This window comes from Sciurus carolinensis, chromosome 2 (genome assembly GCF_902686445.1).
Source record: "Sciurus carolinensis chromosome 2, mSciCar1.2, whole genome shotgun sequence".
Classification (NCBI taxonomy): domain Eukaryota; kingdom Metazoa; phylum Chordata; class Mammalia; order Rodentia; family Sciuridae; genus Sciurus; species Sciurus carolinensis.
The window spans coordinates 5032611-5054235 of NC_062214.1; the positions used below are offsets into that span (position 1 = coordinate 5032611).

The following is a 21625-nucleotide window of genomic DNA, read 5'->3' on the forward strand; positions in this document are numbered from 1 at the left end:
TTTTCATTTAAGTCCATCTGACAAATCGTTTTAGACGGAGAAAGCAATACTGCGTCTTTAAATGGCTACTTTGTCAGCGCGTCTCCGCGCTGTAAAAAGTCCTTTGTTATGTGTGTCTAGACAGCACGCCAGCAGAATATTTGGTCTGCGTGGGGGGGGGGGGGGACCTGACAAGGTTGGATTCATTTACCGGCTTGTTTCAAGTGGGATTTCAAAACACTGGCTCTAAGCTGCGGTCCGCGGGCGCCGGCCTCCTCCACGCCGGCTTTTCTTGTTTTTATGATTTTTCGCCTGTTGGGCCAGTTGGCGGGAGGCTGCCGGGTCCCCTGGCGGGCAGAGTGGCTGCGGCTTGCAGCCGCTTTTCTCCTTGTTCTAATTGTCCTCCTGGCGACCGTCTAGACGTCCTGCAGATGTGTGTTCCCCGGGGACGCTTCTCCCTCCGGTTCCGGGTGGGAGCTGCAGCGCACCCGCCGGCCCTCCCTGGGATCCGGGCGCCCGCTCCTGGCAGGGGCTTTGTGTTTATAACACGTTTACTTGATTGCGCTCATTTTACACCACCATCCAAAGAAAAAAACCAAAACGAGCGAGACCGGCCAGGTTTTCGGGTCCTCCTCTTCAGCGGTGCGCTTGGGCCCCGACCCTTCCGCGGCTTCTCCATTCCTTATCACTCCTCTTTGTTGCTTTTTGGGGGGCAGGGGAGACCCACGCAGACTAATAACATAAAGCACTGAGGTTGCATTTTCAGGATGGAGGTATCAGGGCTCCTTGGAGTGAGGTTTCGGATCTGCCAAGTAGGTGCATTGATTAGCCTCATTGCCATAGTGACTGGTTCCCTGTTGCCAGAAGGAAAGGGGACAGGTGCAGGCAGAGCACCTCCTGGCCCCCAGCCTCTCGTGCCCCAGCCCCTGGGACAGGCAGGGAAGTGAACCCACGTGGCTCCCCCAGACTCTGCCGTTGACCTTAGCCTGCCCGGCCCCCTGCCAGACCCCTAGGACCCCTCCCTTGAAAACTGTTGTCATTGTTGTTGACCTGGCTGCAAAGCCATCAATTTCCACCAAGACGGCCTGCGGTCATCAATCTGCCCTCTGGTTTTTACATAGTTGGGGGCACAAAAGGTGGGGAGGGGAGCTCGGGCACGTGGTGACCAGATGTCTCCCGGGACCCCTGAATCACATCTCCTGTCTGCCAGGCGAAGGGAATCGGCACATCAGTCTGCTGCGGGAGAGGGTTGGACTTGTCGCTGCAGGAGACGGAACAGGACGTCCAACACCCCGAGCTTCTTGGCCTGATCCTTTCACTTCTGCCCCAACAGACAGCCCCTGGGGGGCGCGGCCTGCAGCCGGCTGCTCCTACCATGGGGGCCCGGGCCTCTGGGCTTCGGAGAGTGGGGACAGCTTCTCCTCTTCTTTGCCCCTGGCCTGGGAGCCTGCGAATTCCTGGGGAGGGGACAAGTTGGGTGACTGGGTTTGTCATATCTTAAGTTCTACAGTCGCTGAGGTTTCCCTCCTGGCTTCCCATAATTATATCTGTAAGAAGAAAAATCAAAACTGAACTCTCCAGAGAGGGAAGGACCTATACAGAGAAGAACCCGAGGCCCAAACCCGCTGCCTGCCCCAGGTCTGGACAGTGTGCGGGGGCAGCTGGCCCTGCTCCCTCCACGACCCCCCAGGCAGGGGCTGCTGAGGAAGGGTGGGCTGTTCAGGGCTGGGTCTTTGGCTGGCAGATGCGTCTGCTCTGTAATTGGGTCTGTCCTGGAGTAATTAGAGGAACGTGATGATGTTAACCCAGCCACCAAGCCTGCATGGCACAGAGGAGCCAGCGGCACCGCCCCGAGGCTCCTTCCGGAGGTGGCCCTTCTCAGCACAGCAGAAACGCGCTCTGCGTGAATGGGGGGCTCCAGCTGCCACTCTCTATAATGATCATGCTTCTCCGTTCTTGCTTTTAAGACGTGGGGATCCCCCTTCCCTCCAGTGTGCCCTCGGCCTTCCAGGGGAGATCTGAGCTTAGACGCAGGCGAGGGTCAGAGTCCCCAAGAGCCTGCCGCTGGGGAGGTGCGGAGGGGCCAGCCGGTTTTGAGGCCCATGCCCGGGAGGCCTGGACGCTCTTCCCTGCTCTTCTGCGGAGCTGGAGAAGCCAGGGTCCCGAGACAGTCTTGTGTGCTGCCTCATTTAGGAGGCGGATTGCTGCTCGTTTGTCAGGCAAAACAGATGTGGCGGGGAGACGACATCTATTTTCATAATTCGAAACAAATCTGGCGAGCCGCCTTCCTTTCAGCGGGGCCTGCTCATGCAGAAAGCCCTGCTCGCGCAGCAGTTAGCAGAAGTATTTATAGCTCGCCATTGAACTTTCCTTCCTCCAGGGAAGGCTGGTTTCTGCCGGCACTGGGGACACAGGCCCCCGGATGGGGAGTGGGTGCTGCTGGGCTTTCTAACCTCAGGAAAGGGGAAGTCTGGCCCCAACAGCTGCGGAGCCGGGCCTCACCCCCAGTGGGCTTTTCCTCTTCCAGCTCCTGGGTGTCGGCCAAGGGGAGAGGGGCAGCGGAGGGCGACCTTGGGGGACACTCCTGGACGCTCCAGGCAGAGCAGGGCCTGATCCGCAGTCCGCAAGGGCTCCTTGCTGAGGTTGGTAAGGCGCCGGGCGGTCCCGCCCCACTTTATATGTGGGACACCCCAGCTCAGAGCAGCCTGCCGGGCGTGCTGGAAGCCAGCCTCAGTGCAGGACCCACCCGGGCCTCCGCTGCCGGAGCCGGAGCTGTGCCAGGCTGCCCTCCGTGTGTGGCTCTGTATGTCTGAGTGCCGATGTAGGCGCAGAGGGTGGGCCGGTTCATGTGTGGAGCCGTTGCGCTCCTACTGTGTGCCTCTGAAGGGATGAGGGGGGCGGCCCCGAGAGTCCAGCACCCGCCCCGCAGAGAGCCCAGCTGGGCACGGGCGGGAAATCATCTCAGAGGCTGTGGATGCGCAGGAGGAAGCTGCAGGGCCGCGCCCGCCTTGGGCTGCTACCCTGGGCGCCAGGGACTGAGGCCTGGGGCACCGGGAGCCAGCAGTGGGAAGGGCCAGGAGAAAATCTCAGACAGAGAAGCACCCAGTGGGGGCGGGAGGGTCTGTTAAATACCCTCAGTGACCACACGAGGAGGGACGGGCCAGATGCTGGGACCCTCATCTGAGGACTGGGGAGTGACTGAGGAGCACAGGGGTTTCTGATTCCTCTGGGAAAGCCATAACAAAGCCTTGAACACGGCTTTGCAGGACCCCACCACTGGGGATTCTGGGTGTCGGGACCGGGATCTTGTCTCGCACGACTGTGTGAACCCACAGGTGTGAACCCACAGGTGTCTCGAAAAGCTGAGTGAGGTGTAGCGGGCGAGGGGCGAGGGGCCTGCCCTGGAGCGAGGCGGCCCTGCAGCCTCAGGCCATCCTTCTTCCTGGTGTGGGGGAGGCTGGGACTTTGTCACCTGCAGACTGCAGCAGTGGGCAGGGACAGCTTGCACACTGCCCCTTGCAGCTGAGGGCAGGGCTCCCTCCTTGGCAGGATGAGCCCATGCCAAGGTCAGGGTGTCCTCAGGACCTCAGTCAGGGGACTGCTTTGGGGACATGGTGGATCCCAGTGGCATGATGGAGGCTGGGTTTGCTCATTACACCGTAAGCAGTCCCAGCACACTGGAGAAGACGGGGCCGGACCTGCCTGACATCTGCCCAGCTACACTCAGGGCAGGCATCACTAATCAATCACAGCGCACTCTGTTGCCGGGCCCAGCCCCAGCCCAGCCCCAGCCCCAGCCCCAGCCCCAGCCCAGCCCAGCCCCAGCCCCAGCCCCAGCCCCAGCCCAGCCCCAGCCCCAGCCCAGCCCCAGCCCCAGCCCCAGCCCCAGCCCAGCCCCAGCCCCAGCCCAGCCCCAGCCCAGCCCCAGCCCCAGCCCAGCCCCAGCCCCAGCCCCAGCCCAGCCCCAGCCCCAGCCCCAGCCCCAGCCCAGCCCAGCCCCAGCCCCAGACCCAGCCCCAGACCCAGACCCAGACCCAGCCCAGCCCCAGCCCCAGCCCCAGCCCCAGCCCCAGCCCAGACCCAGACCCAGACCCAGACCCAGACCCAGACCCAGACCCAGCCCAGCCCAGCCCAGCCCCAGCCCCAGCCCCAGCCCCAGCCCCAGCCCAGCCCAGCCCCAGCCCAGCCCAGCCCCAGCCCCAGCCCAGCCCCAGCCCCAGCCCCAGCCCCAGCCCCAGCCCCAGCCCCAGCCCCAGCCCCAGCCCCAGCCCAGCCCAGCCCAGCCCCAGCCCCAGCCCCAGCCCAGCCCCAGCCCAGCCCAGCCCCAGCCCCAGCCCCAGCCCCAGCCCCAGCCCAGCCCAGCCCAGCCCCAGCCCCAGCCCAGCCCCAGCCCCAGCCCAGCCCCAGCCCCTCCCGCCGTGACTGCAGGCAGCACATCGCTGTGGGACGATCTGCGTCTTCCTGGTAGCGCCCAGGGCTCCTGGCAAGTCCGCCGTCAGGACAACTGGCAGGACGATCTTCAGGCACTTCCCCACCCAGAGGCCCCTTCCCGTGCCACACGGGCCATTTGAATGTAAAGACTGAGTGAAGGTTCCGTGCCCCTTGGTGTCCTCAGGATGCCCAAATCCGTGGACAATCAGGTCCTGCCGCCAAACGCCATGTTTGCAGGGAGCCCACACGATCTCCATGCCGCTCCCTCGATCTCCATGCCGCTCCCTCGCGGCCTGCTGACTTGTGACACCTGCCACAGCGGGCCTGCGGTGCTGGGGCCGGCCTGCGTTGTCCAGGAGGAATGGCCAGGAGGTGAAGGCTGTCCTTGATCAGCGAGAGCGCAGGGAGGTGTTTCAGATATTTCCTGCCTGGGGTTGGTGGATTCTGCGAGCTCCCAGCTGGGGAGGGCCTGTATCTCCGTGTTTTGGAGGCCCTGGACTCATGGCCTCCGTGCCTCGGGTTTAAGGACTCTCTGGGGCCTCGGTGCTGGGAGTCCAGCACAGCTTCCCTTGGGGCACTGCTGGGTGGTCCTCCTAGAAGGCCTGAGGGAGAGCTTAGGTGCTCAGAGGCTGCCGCCCACACTTTCCCTCACCCGCCAGTGCTCCGCACAGCTCTTAGGACACACCCACAGTGCGCCTGGCACGGGCACTTTCCGGGTGACCAGGGTGGCTGCAGCTCCAGCCCAGGAACCTAGAATCCAGGGTTGCAGCCAGCAAGCCCCTTTGCCTCACCGCTCTGAGGTCGCGTTTGAGGCCGAGGTGGCCATGATCTTCAGGCCCCCTGTGTGGATTTCGGTCCTTGCTGCCTTTTTCCCGCTGGGGCCTGATGAGGGGCCACTCCCTGCCTGGCCAGCGTTTGCTGGACAGGCTGTGGACCTGGCACCGTGCTTGAGCTGTGTGCTGCTGTCTTACTGACCCAGGGCTTCTCAGTCCTGGTGCTGTTGACACTGGGGCTGGAAAATCCTTTTGTGGGAGGAGCCGTGTGTGGCAGTGCCCGGCCGTACCCCTCAGCCCACAGGTGCCCGTTGCACCCTCCCCAGCTTCTCAGACCTTGCCAGACGTCACAGGAAGAACCACGGCCTGCCCGCCCAGCTGCCCTGGAGGTGGCCAGGTGGGTGGCTGCGTCTCTTGCGCTGTCCTATGTGGGTAAAGACATGGTCGGGGGAGACGTGGGCGCGGGCCACCCTTCTGTTCACGTGGGGGTCCTACCTCACTGTGAGGGGCAGGGTCACAGCCTGGTGGTCCTTCCCCAAGTGTGGGTGCCAGTGCTGGTGCCCTGCACCCAAGGGGCTGGAGGTCGCAGGGTCTGCTCTTCCCAGCTTTGCCCGGATTGCTCTGTGACTCTGGGAAACTTCCTTCCCCTCTCTGTTCCCTTCCTGTTCTCTTCTGACCCATTTGCAGCGCTCCCACGCCCTCCAGTCTCAGGAGACCCAGGGTTCATCCCTGGGTCCTTCGTGGCCATGGTCACGTCTGGATCCCAGTGACACTCAGTGCCAGGTAACCCAACCCGTTAACACTGGGCTCTTAGCATTTTCTTGTACATCCTGAGGCTCCAACTTAAGGTGTTTGATGGTTTTCCCAACAAAGGAGTGACAGCCTGGCAGAGTGGCTGTAGACGCCTTCGCTGTGGCTCCACGCCAGCCCCCAGAGGCTTGGCTTCAGCCTGCCAGGCAGGGGGCTTCCGGGCAACCCGTAACCTTGTCTGGAGACTCACGTGTGAACCCTCTTCAGACTCTCAGACCTGTGCACGTTTAACAAGGCCCGAAGCAGCCGCCTCCTCCGGGACCCTCCTGGTGCCTCCGAAGCATCTGCTTCCCCCCGAATGTGACAGGCGCTCCGGCAGGGCCTCTGCGCCACAGGCCCTGGTCTGTCCAGGAGCGTCTCCCCAGCTCGCCTCCTCTTTCAGGCCTCAGCTTAGAGGCCGCCTCCTCAGAGAGGCCAGCCCTGAGGGCCCCCTCTAAGCAAGTCCTCCCTCCTGGGCCCCTGTCACAGACAACGCCAGCTCCGCCAGGCCTCCTGGGACAATGAAGGACCCTTCTCTCCAAAGACACCTGTGGCGCTTGGAGCCTTGCGGGCCTGGCTCTGGCTCCTCAAGTGGCCATGCTGGAGTCTGCAGTCCCTTATCATGAGTGAGGCGTTCCTCTTATAGCTACTTTGCCTGGAGGGTGTAAGGGTGTCGGGCTGGTTGTTGGGGCTGGTTGTTGGGGCTGTGGTGGTCGGGGCCGTGGTTGCTGGGCCGTGGCTGTCAGGGCCATGACTGTCGGGGCCCTGGTTGTCGGACTATGGTTGTTGGGGTGTAGTTGTTGGACTGTGGTTGTCAGGGTGTAGTTGTTAGGCTGTGGTTGTCGGGGTGTGGTTGTCAGGGTGTGGTTGTTGGGCGGTGGTTGTCGGGGTGTAGTTGTTGGACTGTGGTTGTCAGGGGCATGGTTGTTGGGCTGTGGTTGTCGGGGTGTGGTTGTTGGGGCCCTGGTTGTTGGACTGTGGTTGTCGGGGTGTAGTTGTTGGGCTGTGGTTGTCAGGGGCATGGTTGTTGGGCCGTGGTTGTTGGGGTGTAGTTGTTGGACTGTGGTTGTCAGGGTGTAGTTGTTAGGCTGTGGTTGTCGGGGTGTGGTTGTCAGGGTGTGGTTGTTGGGCGGTGGTTGTCGGGGTGTAGTTGTTGGACTGTGGTTGTCAGGGGCATGGTTGTTGGGCTGTGGTTGTCGGGGTGTGGTTGTTGGGGCCCTGGTTGTTGGACTGTGGTTGTCGGGGTGTAGTTGTTGGGCTGTGGTTGTTGGGGCCCTGGTTGTTGGACTGTGGTTGTCAGGGTGTAGTTGTTAGGCTGTGGTTGTCGGGGTGTGGTTGTCGGGCTGTGGTTGTCGGGGTGTAGTTGTTGGGCTGTGGTTGTCAGGGGCATGGTTGTTGGGCTGTGGTTGTCGGGGTGTGGTTGTTGGACTGTGGTTGTTGGGCTGTGGTTGTCGGGTCCCTGGTTGTTGGACTGTGGTTGTCGGGGTGTAGTTGTTGGGCTGTGGTTGTCAGGGGCATGGTTGTTGGGCCGTGGTTGTTGGGCTGTGGTTGTTGGACTGTGGTTGTCAGGGTGTAGTTGTTAGGCTGTGGTTGTCGGGTCCCTGGTTGTTGGACTGTGGTTGTCGGGGTGTAGTTGTTGGGCTGTGGTTGTCAGGGTGTAGTTGTTGGGCTGTGGTTGTCAGGGGCATGGTTGTTGGGCCGTGGTTGTTGGGCTGTGGTTGTCAGGGGCATGGTTGTTGGGCCGTGGTTGTTGGGGCCGTGGTTGTTGGGCCGTGGTTGTTGGGCTGTGGTTGTCGGGTCCCTGGTTGTTGGACTGTGGTTGTCGGGGTGTAGTTGTTGGGCTGTGGTTGTCGGGATGTGGTTGCTGGGCCGTGGTTGTGGGCTCATTGCTGGCTTACAGTGACATTTACGAGGACAATCCACTGACGCTCTTTGCCCTAGGGGTCATGGTGTGCTTCCCCGAGGGATGCCTGGCACTTGGACCCAGTGCTCTGGACCTCTGTGGGCACTGGGCAGTGATGGTCTGCGGGGGAAAGCGAGCTGTCCTTCCCCGGCTGTGTCTGCCCGTAGGAAGGAGGTTGGGTCTTTGCGGTCGCCGTGGGGAAGACGATGGGAGCCGCTGCTTGTGGGTACTTCAGATCTTCCTTCCTCATTTCAGTTTAAGCAACGTTTGGAACTTGGTCTTTGAACCTGGGAGCCAGGTTTGGAGTGGAGACTTGACAGCCCAGAGACACTTTTGTCTGGCTGGCTGTGCGGAGAAGAGGAGGCTGGGGCTGGGGAGGCAGCCTCTGTTGGCCCCTGTCCTGCCCTCCCAGCAAGCCACGCCCCCGTGCCAGGCGGGCCAGGCCCAGGGCTTGCTTCAGGCTGCTGGCACTGCCCTCTGCCAGCGTGAGCCTAGTGAGGCCGTGGCTGGGGACTTCCCAGACCACTCGCTTACAAAAAAGAAAAGGAAGGAAAAGGAAAGGAAAGGACTTCGTCATTTTGAGGCTGGGAACAGTTGCAGGAAGTAGTGCAGAGTCCACGTCACCCAGCTTCCCGGGCGAGAGCTCACACAACGGGTACAGCCAGCGGCTGACGTTTGGTACACCGTCCACCTTCCGAGCTCCCGCGGAGTCCTCTCGTGGGTGTGTGTGTCTGGCTGTGCAGTTTTGTTGCACGTAGATTTGTGTAACCACCCGTGGAGACGCAGAGACCCGGTCCAAGGACTCCTCACGCTGCTGTTCATGGCCACAGTGCCTTCACCCCGACTTGCCCACCTCTACAGCTGTGTCATTTCAAGAATGTCACATGAAGGGAATCACACAGTTGACCTTCTACGTTGCTTTTTTCACTCAGGTAATTCCCTGAAGTTCTGTCCTGTGTGTCTCAGCAGTTGTTCCTTTTCAGGGCTGAGTGGTGTTCCCTGGTACGAGTGCAGGTACTCAGCTTGGCCATTGCCCTTGTCACTTGCGGGACACCTGGGTGGCACCCAGCTCAGGGCTGCTGTCAGCAGCTGCTGTGAAGACTCCTACACACCTTCTTGTGTGACCACGAGTCATCGAGGCCCGGCATTGAGGCCCAGGAGGGCCACTGCTGGCCCTGTGGAGGCTGTGTGTTGAGTCCTGAGAGACCCTGCTGGTCATTACCCCTGCCCTCTGGCCTCTGGAAAGACATGAGTCCTGGTGAAGGGCGCTGAACACGGATTCTGTCCTCCAAATGTTAGTTGAGGGCGACTGTTGGTGCCCAAGGTGGGGTGAGCAGCCATGCACAAGCAAGAAGAGGAGCCCGCGGGCCCTGGAGAGATTTTGCTGCCAAGGTCAAAGGAATGATGGGCAGGCAAGCCAGTTACCACCACCAACAGAAGTCGCCTCTCCTGGTGGCTGACACAGTGCTTCCTGTGAGCCAGGTGCTTGCTGGGCATTTTACAGGCTCAGACAACCCAGCCAAATTGGTCATCAGACAAGGAAGCAGAGAAGGTACAGGTCCAGGGTTAAGAGCCACAGGGAATAATCCAAGCATGGCCCCTCCTGGCAGTGACCGGCCATCAGGAGACACACAGAGTGAGAGTCAGAGGATATTTGTGAAGAGCCACCTATGGAGAGTATTTCTGGCAGACCAGATGCATGTGCAAAGGCCCTGGGGTGCGGACAGGGAAAAACCCAGCTGGCTGGAGTGTGGTGAGCCAGGGAAGGAGATGGAAAGAGTGGCAGTGAGGTGGGGGCCTCCTCGTGGTCTGAGGTAGACGTGATGGGCAGCTCTGGCTGCTGGGTGTGGGACGGCCTGAGTCGAATGTGCAGTGGAGCAGATTGGGGACCAGGAGGACCCGGGGTCAAGTCCTTCCACCCTTAGGGATGGCCCCCGAGGTCCCCCAGCCTCGCCCACAGAGCTCCGGTGTACAGGGCACCGGGGTACAGGGCAGTCTCCCATAGGCGGACCCACCTCTGAACTGCTCTCTGCCGCTCGGCCCCTGAGGGCAGAAGAGATGGCCAGAGCTGGGCCAGACCCTGAGCTCCGGTGGTCTGTCTGCTCGGGGGCTTTCGGTCCTCCGTGTTTCTGGCCGTTTCTCTCCCCTCCCTCTGTCCGTACCGATTGTTATCCCATGAACCAGTCGCCTGCTCAGTAGCCCCACTCCGGGTCATAACGAGGCGCCCGACACTGTGCCACGCTCGTCGTGCCTGGACCCACCAGGTCTGCACCCGGGGGCCTCCCGCGGCCTCCCCGCCCGAGACCCTTCTCCTTCCTCTTCCAGACAGCAGGTGGCGGGCAGTCCTGGGCCTCCAGGACTCCAGGCCCCACCCCATGGCCGCCTCTTGGTCTGTCTACTTTGTAATCTACTGTTGGTCACCATTTATTATGCACTTACTGTGTACCGGCTAGCGTCGGTGAGCTCAGGTAGTCCGTGAGCAATCCAAGGCTATACCTAAGGCAGGGAGCAGGGACCCCCAGGGTCTCAGACAGCCAGGGACCGCGTCTGCGCTCGAACCCAGAACCAGGCCGCCTGCCTTCACGGCTTTTCTGTGGCCCTGCCGTGACGGCGGCTCAGAGCCTGGGTCTTCCCTCAGCTGGGAGTTGGTGCTTCTCAGAGTCACCACGTCCAAAGGAAGTGGACCCAGACGGACTGCTGGTTACCTCACTGCCTGAGCACCGGAGGCCAGGGGCTAGGGGACCTGGAAAGAGGACACTCCTCCTTGTCCCTGGGGGTTCCCCGAGGCCGTGGTTGGGCGGGAGGAGGTGGGAGTGGCTGCGGGGCAGCCAGCACTGGGTTTTGAGGGGCCAAGAGGAGCCCACCGGTTGGAGACAGGGCCGAAGGGCCACTTTCCAGGCCCAGCCCAGAAGAGGCTGCAGGAGAGGCTCGACCCTGGAGAGGCTCGGCTGACAGGCCACCAGACACCCAGCACGAAGTCAGTCATGAGCTCCACGTTTTCTTAGAAGTCACAGCAGATGTCCCTTGTGGTATTTACAAAATTAACCACCATGTGGGAGCGTCTAGAGCTGCCAGAGAAACCCAGAGAGCGGGAAGGCTGCCCGAGCTGGGCAGTGGGGCATGGGGCTCGCAGCCGGAGAGCGGGCGCCCAGGCAGATGGTCCGGTCTGTGCACAGGGCAGTGTCCGGGCAGCGGCAGCCGCTGGGAGCCAGGGTGCTGGCAGGCGAGAGGCATGAGGCCGCCAGGAGGGGCTGGGGCCCAGGGGAGCCCTGTGGGGACCAGCAGGTGGCCTCGGCATGACAGCTGACATCTGCCGCCCACGCCACACACCAGCCTGTGCGCGTGGCTCCTGGTGCCTGCTCGCCACCCTGGAATCCGCCCTGCGCTCGTCCCCCTGCTCCTTCTGCAAAGCAGCCCTGGGGTGGGTGCTGGTGGGTTCTGCTTTTCCAGATGAGGAAACCGAGGCAGACAGAAGAAAATCATTTCCCGATGTCACCTTTAGCCATTGGGAGGGCTGGGGTTTGGATGCGGGCAGGCCACCTCCAGGGCCTTGGGGACGCGACGACCAGCGAGCCCGTCCAGAACCTGACCACCTCCTCTGCCCTCCCTGAGGACTGACTTTGGCCATTGGTCACCTCCCGCCTCTGCCCAGGGCAAGACCAGGATTAGCCAGGCCCTTCTTGCCCCTGAAAGGCAGGGCCACCCCCAGGTCAGCACTGAGACCCCTCCAGACGGTGCCGTCGCACGCTGACCCGCGGCTGCTCTCCAGCACGCTCTCCAGCATCAATGAGGCCCCGCGGGACTGAACGAGGGGCTATTGAGACGCTGCCCCTTCAGAGCGGGCTCTTTGTCCAGGAGGTTTGGCAGCGGGGCCCCAGCTCGCGTCCCTCCTCCCGCGTGCCGAGGTCCCGGCTCCGTCAGGAATGCCAGGCTCTTGATCATCGGTAATTGAGAGGAACGTCCGCTGGTTTCCAGGGAGGGCAGCCCTCGGGACGCGTGATGGCTCCCCAGCTGCCGCGGTCCTGAAAACTGGACTTGCTGTGCTGGTTGGGAAGAGGCACAGGGCGTGGAAACAGCAAGAGGACGTCTCCCTGTCCCCAGAGTAGCCATCCTGATTTTGATTTGTTTTGTTTTGTTTTCTTTCTTTTTTTTTAATATAAAAACGGGCCCACCTTGTATTCTGTTCCAGTTTCATCGAGTCTGCCCAGGGATGGTCACCCAGGACCACCCATCCTGAGACCGTGGGCCCAAGTTTCCAGCCAGGGGCAACTTGCCCCCAGCAACATTTATAGTGGCTGGGGACATTTCTGGTTGAAGTGGGGAGGTGATGGCTTTTCCAGTGCCTGGTGGCAGAGGTCAAGGACCCTGGCGACTCCCTCAGGGCACAGAGCGGCTCTGGCGCCCTTAGCGCTGGGGCTGACCACCTGCTCTAGATTCCATGTCCGTTTCATGGTCCCCCTGTGTCCCGTGATGTGACGCGTCTGGGTTGGTTGGTGGCATCCCGGTGGCCTCTGATTGGCTGGAAGAGCCCCTTGCTTCAGTATGTCCTCGTGTCCCTGTCGATGAGGTTTGGGGCCTTCTGGGCACTTTTCTAATGGAAACGATCCGGGAAGTTCACATTGCGGAGTTGAAAGGTGGTGTGTGTGTTTCTTTGTGACGGGCGCTGCCCAGTGCCCCCAGGAGGGGTGCCGCCGCGCCCCCAGTGACAGCTGCCCACCCACGCCCGCCCACTCCCCACTTGCTCCCCGCTCTCCTGGACTGACAGAGCCCCACACCTGGCTCATTCAAGTAACTTTGTGTCACACCCGGCTCGTCCACGGAGGGAAGCAGCTCTCACCGTGAGTTCTCCGGTCCTGCCAGTAACTCTGCAGAGGCCACGATACCGTGCTGACAGTGGGTGTTCAAAGGTGTTCGATGTCGGTGGCGGTAGAAGAAACCCTGTTAGTTCTTCCCATTCGGACAATCACAGGAAAGGTGAAAGGCCCTGGTCCGTCTCCTGCTGAGGAGCGTTGGATCCTGAGGGCCGCCATGGTCACGGGCTTCCCGGGGCTCCGCACTCCCCCATCCCGTTCCCCACACGTGCTCAGACTCAGCGCTCACTGTGGCCATGGCCACGGCCTCCTGCTTGGCCGCTTCCTGCAGGGTGACCTTGGGACGCGGGTGGCGGGGAGGCGCTTCTGCGGCTCAAGAAAGGGGGCTCTGCAGGCCTCTGCCCGCTGGGTGAAGGAGGAAGCCCGCCCACCCCCATGGGGCCTCTGCGGACTCGCCCGAAGCGCCCAAGCAGGTGTGGGATTCATTTGCCTTTGGTCCCTTTTGCACCTAGCTCTGTATTTGTTGTGTGACGGATGCACCCTGACGTGTGCTTCCCTAGGGCCTCCTGGAGATCACTCCTGGCAGCCGGAGCAGCACGTGCAGAGGGCTTGAGTTGGGCTGTGCTTGGTGTCCCCAGAGCCGAGCAGGGGCCCAGGAGAGGAGGGGCTGGCTTTTCTGGCAGAGGTCACGCTTGAGGATGTGGGGCTGCTGTTTTCACCCCACAGAGGTGCTGTGGTTGGACAAGTCCCCGAGCCACAGTGGCAGCAGAGGGACCCGCTTGGGTGGGCCTCTCCTCTGCTGTAGCCCAGGTATGTGTGGAGGAGGGGACGAGCAGGGGAACCTGGCCAGAATCCCTCCAGGAAGTAGACAAGTCACTCTTGCCACGACCGTGGGAAGCGGGGACTGTGTCCCCTGTTTCTTCCCAGGTGAGGACACGGAGTGCTTCGTCAGAGGCCGCAGGGAGACTCTGGGAAGCAGCACCTCGTGCTCTGACCTGAACAGCAGGGCCAGGAGCCACCGTCACCGGTAACCAGCGTGGGACGTGCCCCTCCGCCACTGCTTCCTCCCGGCACCAGGGCGGTGTGAGGGTTGCCTGTCCAGAACTGGACGCCAGCTGTCCCTGGGAGCCCTTCGGCGGCAGTGCGGCCCTTTCTGGAGAGGAGCAAACTGGCCCCGCTCCCTGCCTGCTTCCAGCCCTTCAGAGGAAGAGCAGGGTTTTTTCTTAACTCAGAGAAGTTCCAAACCTAAGAAATAAATGTGCCGTTGGGGGGTATTTGAAACGGCACCAAGAGGGATCAGAAAGTTATTCCTTTGACATCTGGTTCAATTTTGCTTGAAATGCGAGGCGGGGAGCTGGCTGCTTATTCAAATGCCAGGCGGCTGGGTGGGGAGGAGGGGCCGCGAGCCAAGTGGCTGGAACCCCATCAGGCTGGGCTCTGCAGAATGACAATGAGCCGCCCGCGGGTCCCATCCAGGCAGGCCTAACCAGATTAGATTTTCATAAATTTCAGACAGCGCCAGTTCCTAATTCCTGGGTGTGTGGCCAGGAGGCCAGACAGCCGCGTGCAGGGCCGCTCGCTAACCAGGAAGGGCGCCGCGGCCCTCCCCCGGGTCAGATAAGGGGACAGGCCCGCGCGGGAGTGGGGGTGGCTGGTTCGGAAACCCCCACGGTTGGACTGGCAGGAGGCAGGTGGACTCTGCCCAGCCCTCCAGCTGAGGGGACAGACTGAGCTCCAGCACTCATTGTCCCGATGATTCAGGAGAAGCCACTCAGGGTGCCCGTGGGCCAGCCCGGCTCCTCACGCACATGATCAGGGTCTCCACTGCCTGCCCGCCCCCATCTGCACCTGGCAAGTCCACAGCAGGGATCGAACTGAGGCTGCTGCTCATGAGCTTCAGTCTCTGCCTCTCAGACCGGGGTCCAAAACCCTGGAGGGAAGAATCGCCTTGCAGCTGGGAGCTGACGTGTAACGTCTGGGGGTTGCAACCTTGGGCGCCCGCCTGGCCGCAGGAGCAGCGCCTGCCTGCACCTCCAGTGGAAGCCCCAGGTTGCCTCTCTGCCACCTGGGTGGCTTGCATGCACCACGACTTCACATCGTGTGGCATCGGACCTGCGTGAAGTCATGTTGAAAGCGACCGTACTCCGTGTTACTCGACGTGAGGCCGTGGCTCCTTCCTTTATCAGAACTGAGGTTCCGAGTCCAATAACTGTTGCAGGACAATTGGCTTCTTTTTTAAACCTGAAAATGCGCCCAGCAGCGGCCACGCGGGGAGGGGAGCAGAGCTCAGCCAGCCATGCAGACGCTGGCCCTGTCTGGCCTCCGGGCCACACACCCAGGAATTAGGAACTGGCACTGTCTGAAATTTATGAAAATCTGATCTTGCCCAGCCCCCACCGGCCTGGGGCTGGTGCTGCACCACAGGCTGGAGCATCGAGAGGGAAGCAGGCCTTGCCGCCCCGCCGGGTGCTCGTCCTGCAGGAAACGGCAGGAACAGCCCCCGGGACCTTCGTGTCCTGCCTGGGAGGTGCCCACAACTCCAGTGCCCGGCCCCACCCTGACCCACAGGAGTGTGCTCTGCATCTGCCGGGCAGCGGGCACCCCGTGGTCCCCTCGATGATGCTCCTGGCATTTCCACCTCCACCCGACGCCCGGGCACCTTCAGCACAGCCCTTGGCTGGCGCCGCCATCCCAGTCAGGATGCTGGTGTGGACCCGCCTAGCCATGGAAGCCCGGGCTTCCGTCAGAACTTGGACTTGGAGGTCTCTGACCCGACTCCTCACCTCTCACAGCCTGTTTCCTCTTCTGTAAAGCGGGGGTCGCGTTAGTACCTACTTCCCAGGATGAAGGTGAGATTCATTCAGTAAGACGCTGCGTGCCAGGCTGGGCACCATGCCTGCCCTTCGCCAGCCCTGGCACACGGTGCATCCTCTCGAATGCCAGACCAGCTGGGAAGGAGCCGGAGAGGAGCCTCTGCAGGGGAGCACCAGAGGAGCCCGGCAGCTCCAGAGAGGCAGGCAGGCTGCTCGCTGGAACCACTCAGGGGGAAGCAGATGCTAAACGAGTGACCTCACCGTGCCTGTGGGAGAAGGGCTCGGTCACCCTGAGACCAGCACCTTCATCACCACGCCCAGGGGAAACCTGGACGGAAATGGCAGGAGCCACTCTGTGCTGCCCACCGTGAGTGCAGATGTGATGTTGGACTCGATAAAAGTGCTGTTGTTTCCCTCCCAGGGCCCCTGTACGTGGCCAGGTCCTCGGAGCCCATGAGGCCTCCGGGACCTAAGCTCAAACCCTTGGCCCTGGGGACAGAGGCCAGGCCAGGGATGCTGGGCCATGAAGGCTTTGGCTCTGCACCTCAGCAAACTCGAGTCCCGGGGTATCAGCAGGGACAAGGGAAACATCTTGTCCCCAGAAGGGTGTTGGTCGCCGTGATGGCCCTGGGGCGGGGCTCTTTCTGTCCTGAGCTCTTGCTTCCATTGCCTCGTCCCCCTTCTGGGCAGGTGGGGGACTTGCTCCCAGGGGCAGATATACCCTGGCTTACAGGGCTGGGCAGGCACACGCTGGGCCAGGGCACTGGTCAGACTGCACCCCGAGGCGTGAGTGGGACGGGGGCTGACGGACGCTCGGAGAACCAGCAGGAGGACAAGCCCTGTCCTCTCGGAGCTCCTAGGGGGCAGCTGGGCTCAGAACCCAGCCCTGCTCTTTCCAGTTGTGTGATCTGGGGCAGCTTCTCCCAGAGCTGCCTGTGTCCCCTGAGGAGCAAGTGCTGGAGCTGGGGAGGCCCGCAGTACCGGCCTGGGCATGTGCTGTGGCCACGAGGAGCATGGCGGCGCTCCTGATGAGTAGTGACAGTGGACTTGGACTGTGGACTGCACAGCCCCTGGTCTGTGGCCAGTTGGCTGTGAGTCCTGTGGTCACAGGAGGGAGTGGTAAGACTCACCCGTGCTTGTCACAAACGGCATTGGTTAGGACGACTGTGCCCCACATGCAGGTAAAGGGGTGCAAGCTGTTGTGTTAGGGAAACTGAGGCAGGATCATGTGGCTCCCTGTGTGACGTCAGTAACTGGGTGACATGTGGCCTAGGGACCTCGTTTCGACTTGAAATGCTTGAATGACTGCCCAGCCTCAAGGGCTGGCATGGCACAGGTGGCCTCTGGGTTCTCGAGAGTTCAGAGATAGGGCCGCACCTGCCCTGCCTCCCACGTGGTGTCTGCGCCTTTGCCTGGGCCCATGCGGCAGCCGGGGCACTGTCCCGCTCTCCAGCCGCCTGAGCCCGGCCCTGTCTGCACGTGGAGCCCTGCTGGTCTCCCTGCGTCCTGTGAAGCAGACCAAGGCTCAGAGGACTTCCCAGCATTGGGTGGAGGGTGATCCTCCTGCTGTTTCACGTCTATACCATGTTTTGAACTCGACTCCAAGGCCCTCGAAGTGGGGGGACGCTTCTCTTCCCTCCCAGGAACCTTTGCTGAGGAATTAGTGGAGCCTGTTCTGAGGGGTGTGTGGAGGGGGTGGAGAAAGGAGCTCCTTCTCCATTAACTGGGTCTGCCATGGGCACAGGCATGAGCCCTAGAGGCAGGGAGGTCAAACTCTGGCTGTTGGCAGGCAGCAGGCAGGTTAAGTCAGGAGGAGGTGTGTGCTGGGCCCTGTGGGGCCTGGGCCAGACAAGGCTGTGTGGGTGGACGCCCACAGCTCCTTTTGTTTGATGCCCAGCAGGAGCACAATTGGGGCCGGGGATCATGGATACCGAGGCCCTCCAGCCTCTGGTTGGTGGCCTCTACCAGCGGGTGCTTGCCACTTGGTGCACTTCCTGAGGAAGTGGGGGTTGCTGTTCCGGAAGGCAAGGCAGGTGTCTCCCGGAAGTAGCACTTGGTGTGAAAGTGCATGCGTGGAGGCGCAGGAGGCCGCAACCCCTCAGCCCACAGCCAAGAGCTGTCCTTAGCCCACCCATCCAAGGGTCCTGACGCTGCTGGAAGGGTATCTGGCATCTGAGGCTGACCAGCCCTCCATGCTCACAGTGTGGGAGAGGGGGCTGGCTAGACCTGGAGGAGGGTAAGGACCCTGTCCTGCACCTGAGACACTCCTTGTCAGTGTCTGACCAGAGGGTCCTGCCTCTGGCCTCTGCCGGGGCCTCCTCTTGTTCTCTGGGCCTCTCCTGAGTCCTCCATGCCAGGCAGCCGCTTGCCCCTTCCAGGAAGCTCTCTAGACCCTCCACAGGATGCTTCCATCCATTTCCAGAGCATCTCTGCGGGCTGCTGGGTGCAGCTGCACTTCTCAGCTGCAGCTGGGGTGCTGGTGGGTCCCCTGTGTGCTGAGCGTATCCTGCTCACGGCTCTGCCCCACCTGTGTCTCCTCCACCTGTGTCGGGAAGCTCAGCAGACAGGGCCACCTGGGGCCACGCAAAGCACCTGCACCCTCTGCCTCAGCTGCCAGGTGGTCCCAGGCCCCTGCACCAGCCTCAGGAATTCCTATGACGCTCGCTTCCCCGGGCCTGGACACAGCCTGCTAGCTCACAGGTGTAGCCTGGTGGTCTCACAGTTGCTCTTTCTGGAGAACTGTCCCCTCCTCCCTTTCGTGAGTTTCCTGGGTCTGTGCCCTAATGGGGTGGTGGTCCTGGGACCCAGGGACCGTGTTTGTGCTTACGGTCCTCTGCTTGTTTCTGGGAGTGATCCTTCACTCTGACAGGCGCCCCCTTTGTCCACCACACTGTGCCTGCAGAGGCCTTGTCCCTTGTGCTGTCACCCACTGCTGCCTAGACCCCAGACCACCCCAGGAGAGGGCAGCAGCCTGACCTGGGTCCAGGGCCTGGGACAGGAGCAAACAGTCCCACACCACCCTCCCGCCAGGCCGAGCGTTGCAGAGGCTTGGAGCCAATGGAGGGGTGTGCCCAGTGGGGCAGAGTGCATGGCCCACGGGGACATCGCAGGCTCTTCAGGGGCGTGGGTGTTGCCCAGGGCAGATGCTGTCTGTCCCCTGAATGCACAGCGGTACCCTGGACCTAGCACATGAGCCTCCTGTCTGAGAGTCAGGTCCGAATGCCCAGGCTCTGGACCCGTCTCTCCAGGGAGATGGAGGTGTGGCCTCAGTGACTGGCACTGTCCAGCCCAGACTCTGTCCTCCCTGTGGACACAGGCAGCCCCTGAAGCCCGAGTTCTCGCCAGGAGGAGCCCCACCTGCTGGGGCTGGCACCCTCACCAAAGCCTCGGTTGGTAGTTCCCCGCCTGGCTCCTCCAGGGTCAGATGGGGCAGCCTCCAGCCAGGAGCCCGGCCAGGCCCAGGCTAGGCTGAGTCCCAGAGCGAGGTGGACAGTGGCCTGGGAGGCCTGCCAACTTTGGGCTTTTGGACTTTGGGGTGCCACCCAGCTCCTCTCCCTCTGCAGAGGCATCGCATCTGAGCCTGACCAGCCCTCGGGCCTCACCATGCAGGTTGGGCAAGGCCGGCTCGTGGATGCGCTGCCCTCACAGGCTGGCGGCGACCATTCTGTCTGGGGCAGCAGCGAGCGCCGCCTCTGGCATCCTTGGCCCACTCGAGACCCCAGCTGCCCCCGGCTGTGATGTTAAAGGTGTCTCCAGACATTGTCAGGTGTCCCGTGGGAACACTTGCCCCAGTCAGAGGCACTTCCTTGATGGCATGGTGTCACACGGACCTGGGGAGCAGCTGTGCATGTGTGTGACGCGGCAAGAGAAAGCAGGGTTCTGAAGACCTGGTGGGACGCGGGGGGCTGGGGGTTGGGGGCCGGGAACCGTCTTGGAGAGAAGCTTCTGCTGCTGTACCACCAGGCTGTCCCCTGGGATGGGTGCTCTTGTTTGAAGCCCTGGGGAGGCCGGGGCTGGTGGAGGAGAGCCCACAGGGTCTGGAGCTTAGGCCCAGTGGGGACTTCCAGTCCCTGCTTCCCACTGCCTGAGTCAGTGGTCCCGTGTTGAACGTGTGGCCCCGGAGCTCAGCTAACCGCTGGCGAGCACCAGGCAGTACCAGAACCTTCTCCTGCTGGTCTGGGGGAGGCACATTCCTGCGCCTTGGGCCTCCCGGGCCAGCTGCTGCCCCTCTGCCAGCGTCACTTCCCTGGCACCCGGCGTCTTGCCCGTTGCTGGGGGCTCTGCTGGCACCAACTGCGGCCAGCTGCCGAGGCCTAGACCCTGAGTCAGCAGAAGCCGCCCGGCTTGGGCAGGATCAAAATAACCTCCTTCCTCTTCCAGCACTTGAGGGTTTTTCCACCTTCCGGGGGGAACACCCCTCCCCACACACACACACAAAGGAAAACACCTGAAAAATGGGAATGGTAGCATCTGAGCCTTCTGGGATGTGGCCTCCTCAGGAGGGGTCCTCACAGCCTGGCCGGCGAGGGGGTGCTGTCGCTTATCTGTTCCTTGGTGTGCTTATCTGTGCAGGGGTGGGGTGTGTGAGGACGTCGTGTGTGCCCTACCCGTCTCCGTGCGCCTCCTGTCTCTCCACGCCCAGTCCCAGGTCCCCGTAGAGGTGAACTACAGGCTGAGAGCCAAGGACAGGGAGTCCTCCACCCAGCCCCCGATTGCCACCCTGGGGTCAGGCCCTGCTCGCAGGTCTCGCCACAGCCCTGGGCACGGGCTTCAGGCTGCTCCCCGGGCCCACAGGACGGGGTGTCTCAAGATCCCACGGTCCCATCCGAGTCTTCTGCACTTCCCGGGTCACGGGGGCTGTGGACGTGCCAAGCCCTGCCCCGGCCAACTGGGTGGCCTGGCCTGACGTGTCCCTTGTCCCCACAGCGGAGCTGGAGTTCGTTCAGATCCTCATCATCGTGGTGGTGATGATGGTGATGGTGGTGGTGATCACCTGCCTGCTGAGCCACTACAGACTGTCCGCACGCTCCTTCATCAGCCGGCACAGCCAGGGGAGGCGGAGAGAGGACGGGCTCTCGGTAAGTGGTCACCTGGTCCCTGTCCTGGGCCCCCTTGGCGGTGGGATGCCCTGAGGAAATGTCCTCGGAGTCACCACCAGGGTGCTTGAAGGAACCAAGCTTTGGGGACAGGAGACAGGGGCTTGGACCCCCGGGCTCCGCTTCCTCCTGTCAACTGGAGTGAGGGCGCCCTGCAGGTGGACGGCTCCAGGGTGCTGGGGGCCTGGAGGGAGGAGGCGCGGCTGGAGGCAGGGCTGGGACGCTCCCTCCGTTGGTTCCTGAGCCCCTCCCTGCTGTGTGCTGTGCGCCGTGGGCAGCAGAGGGGCCGCCGTGGGGTGCCGACACACCAGAAGGGAGACCAGAGGACGTCAGGTGGGAACAGTGCCGTGCAGGGGACGCGGGTGCCCGGCCAGGAGCGCGCCGTGGGGTCCGTCTTCTCCGTCCGTCTTCACTGTGGTCTGTGGTCACTGGGTGCTGAGCAGGACAGGCCTGCAGGGAGGAGGGAAGAGCCAGAGGCAGCTGGGGCAGGTGATGGTGAGACAGGTGTCCTGGGGACGTTCAGAAGCTCGATGGGACAGGGCAGACGGCACAGACAGCTGGCATTTGACTCTACCCAACAGGGTGTGGTGGCAGAAAGGTGGTTGAAGTCCTGTGGCCATGACCCAGACAGAAGGGGCATGGGGCCCCATCCCTATGCCATCCCTGCCAGCGTGTGGTCACAGTGCCCTGGGGAGGCCACAGAGGCAAAGGGACACCAGGAGAAGTCCTCTGAGCCCAAGTCCCCGTCCAGCTCCCCAGCCCCAGCCAGGCTCCTGGCCCGTCCCTGATGCAGAAGGTGGGCCCCAGCCCCTCCCAGGAGTCAGGTCCTGGCACAAAGCGAGGCCTCCGTCCTCAGCAGCCTCAGCCCTTCAGCCCATGACCTGTACGCAGCATGCACTGTGCAGAGTCCCCTGGCCTGGAGGAGATCACAGGAGCCGGTGCCATGCGGCTACTGCTGCTGGCCACGCACAGGAGCCAAGACAGGGAACTCAGCTCTGCGGGAAGCCAAGGTGGCTGTGGCTGGGAACCC

General features: G+C 62.4%; 1 protein-coding gene across 1 annotated transcript in view; it reads left to right on the plus strand.

The window, feature by feature from the left end:
• Positions 1–21625, plus strand: part of Pmepa1 (prostate transmembrane protein, androgen induced 1) — a 49195-nt gene that overhangs the window by 21304 nt on the left and 6266 nt on the right. Inside the window, exon 2 of the mRNA XM_047540259.1 lies at positions 20426–20577. Within this exon, the coding sequence (XP_047396215.1) occupies positions 20426–20577 (152 nt within the window). The remainder of the gene's footprint in view (positions 1–20425; positions 20578–21625) is intronic.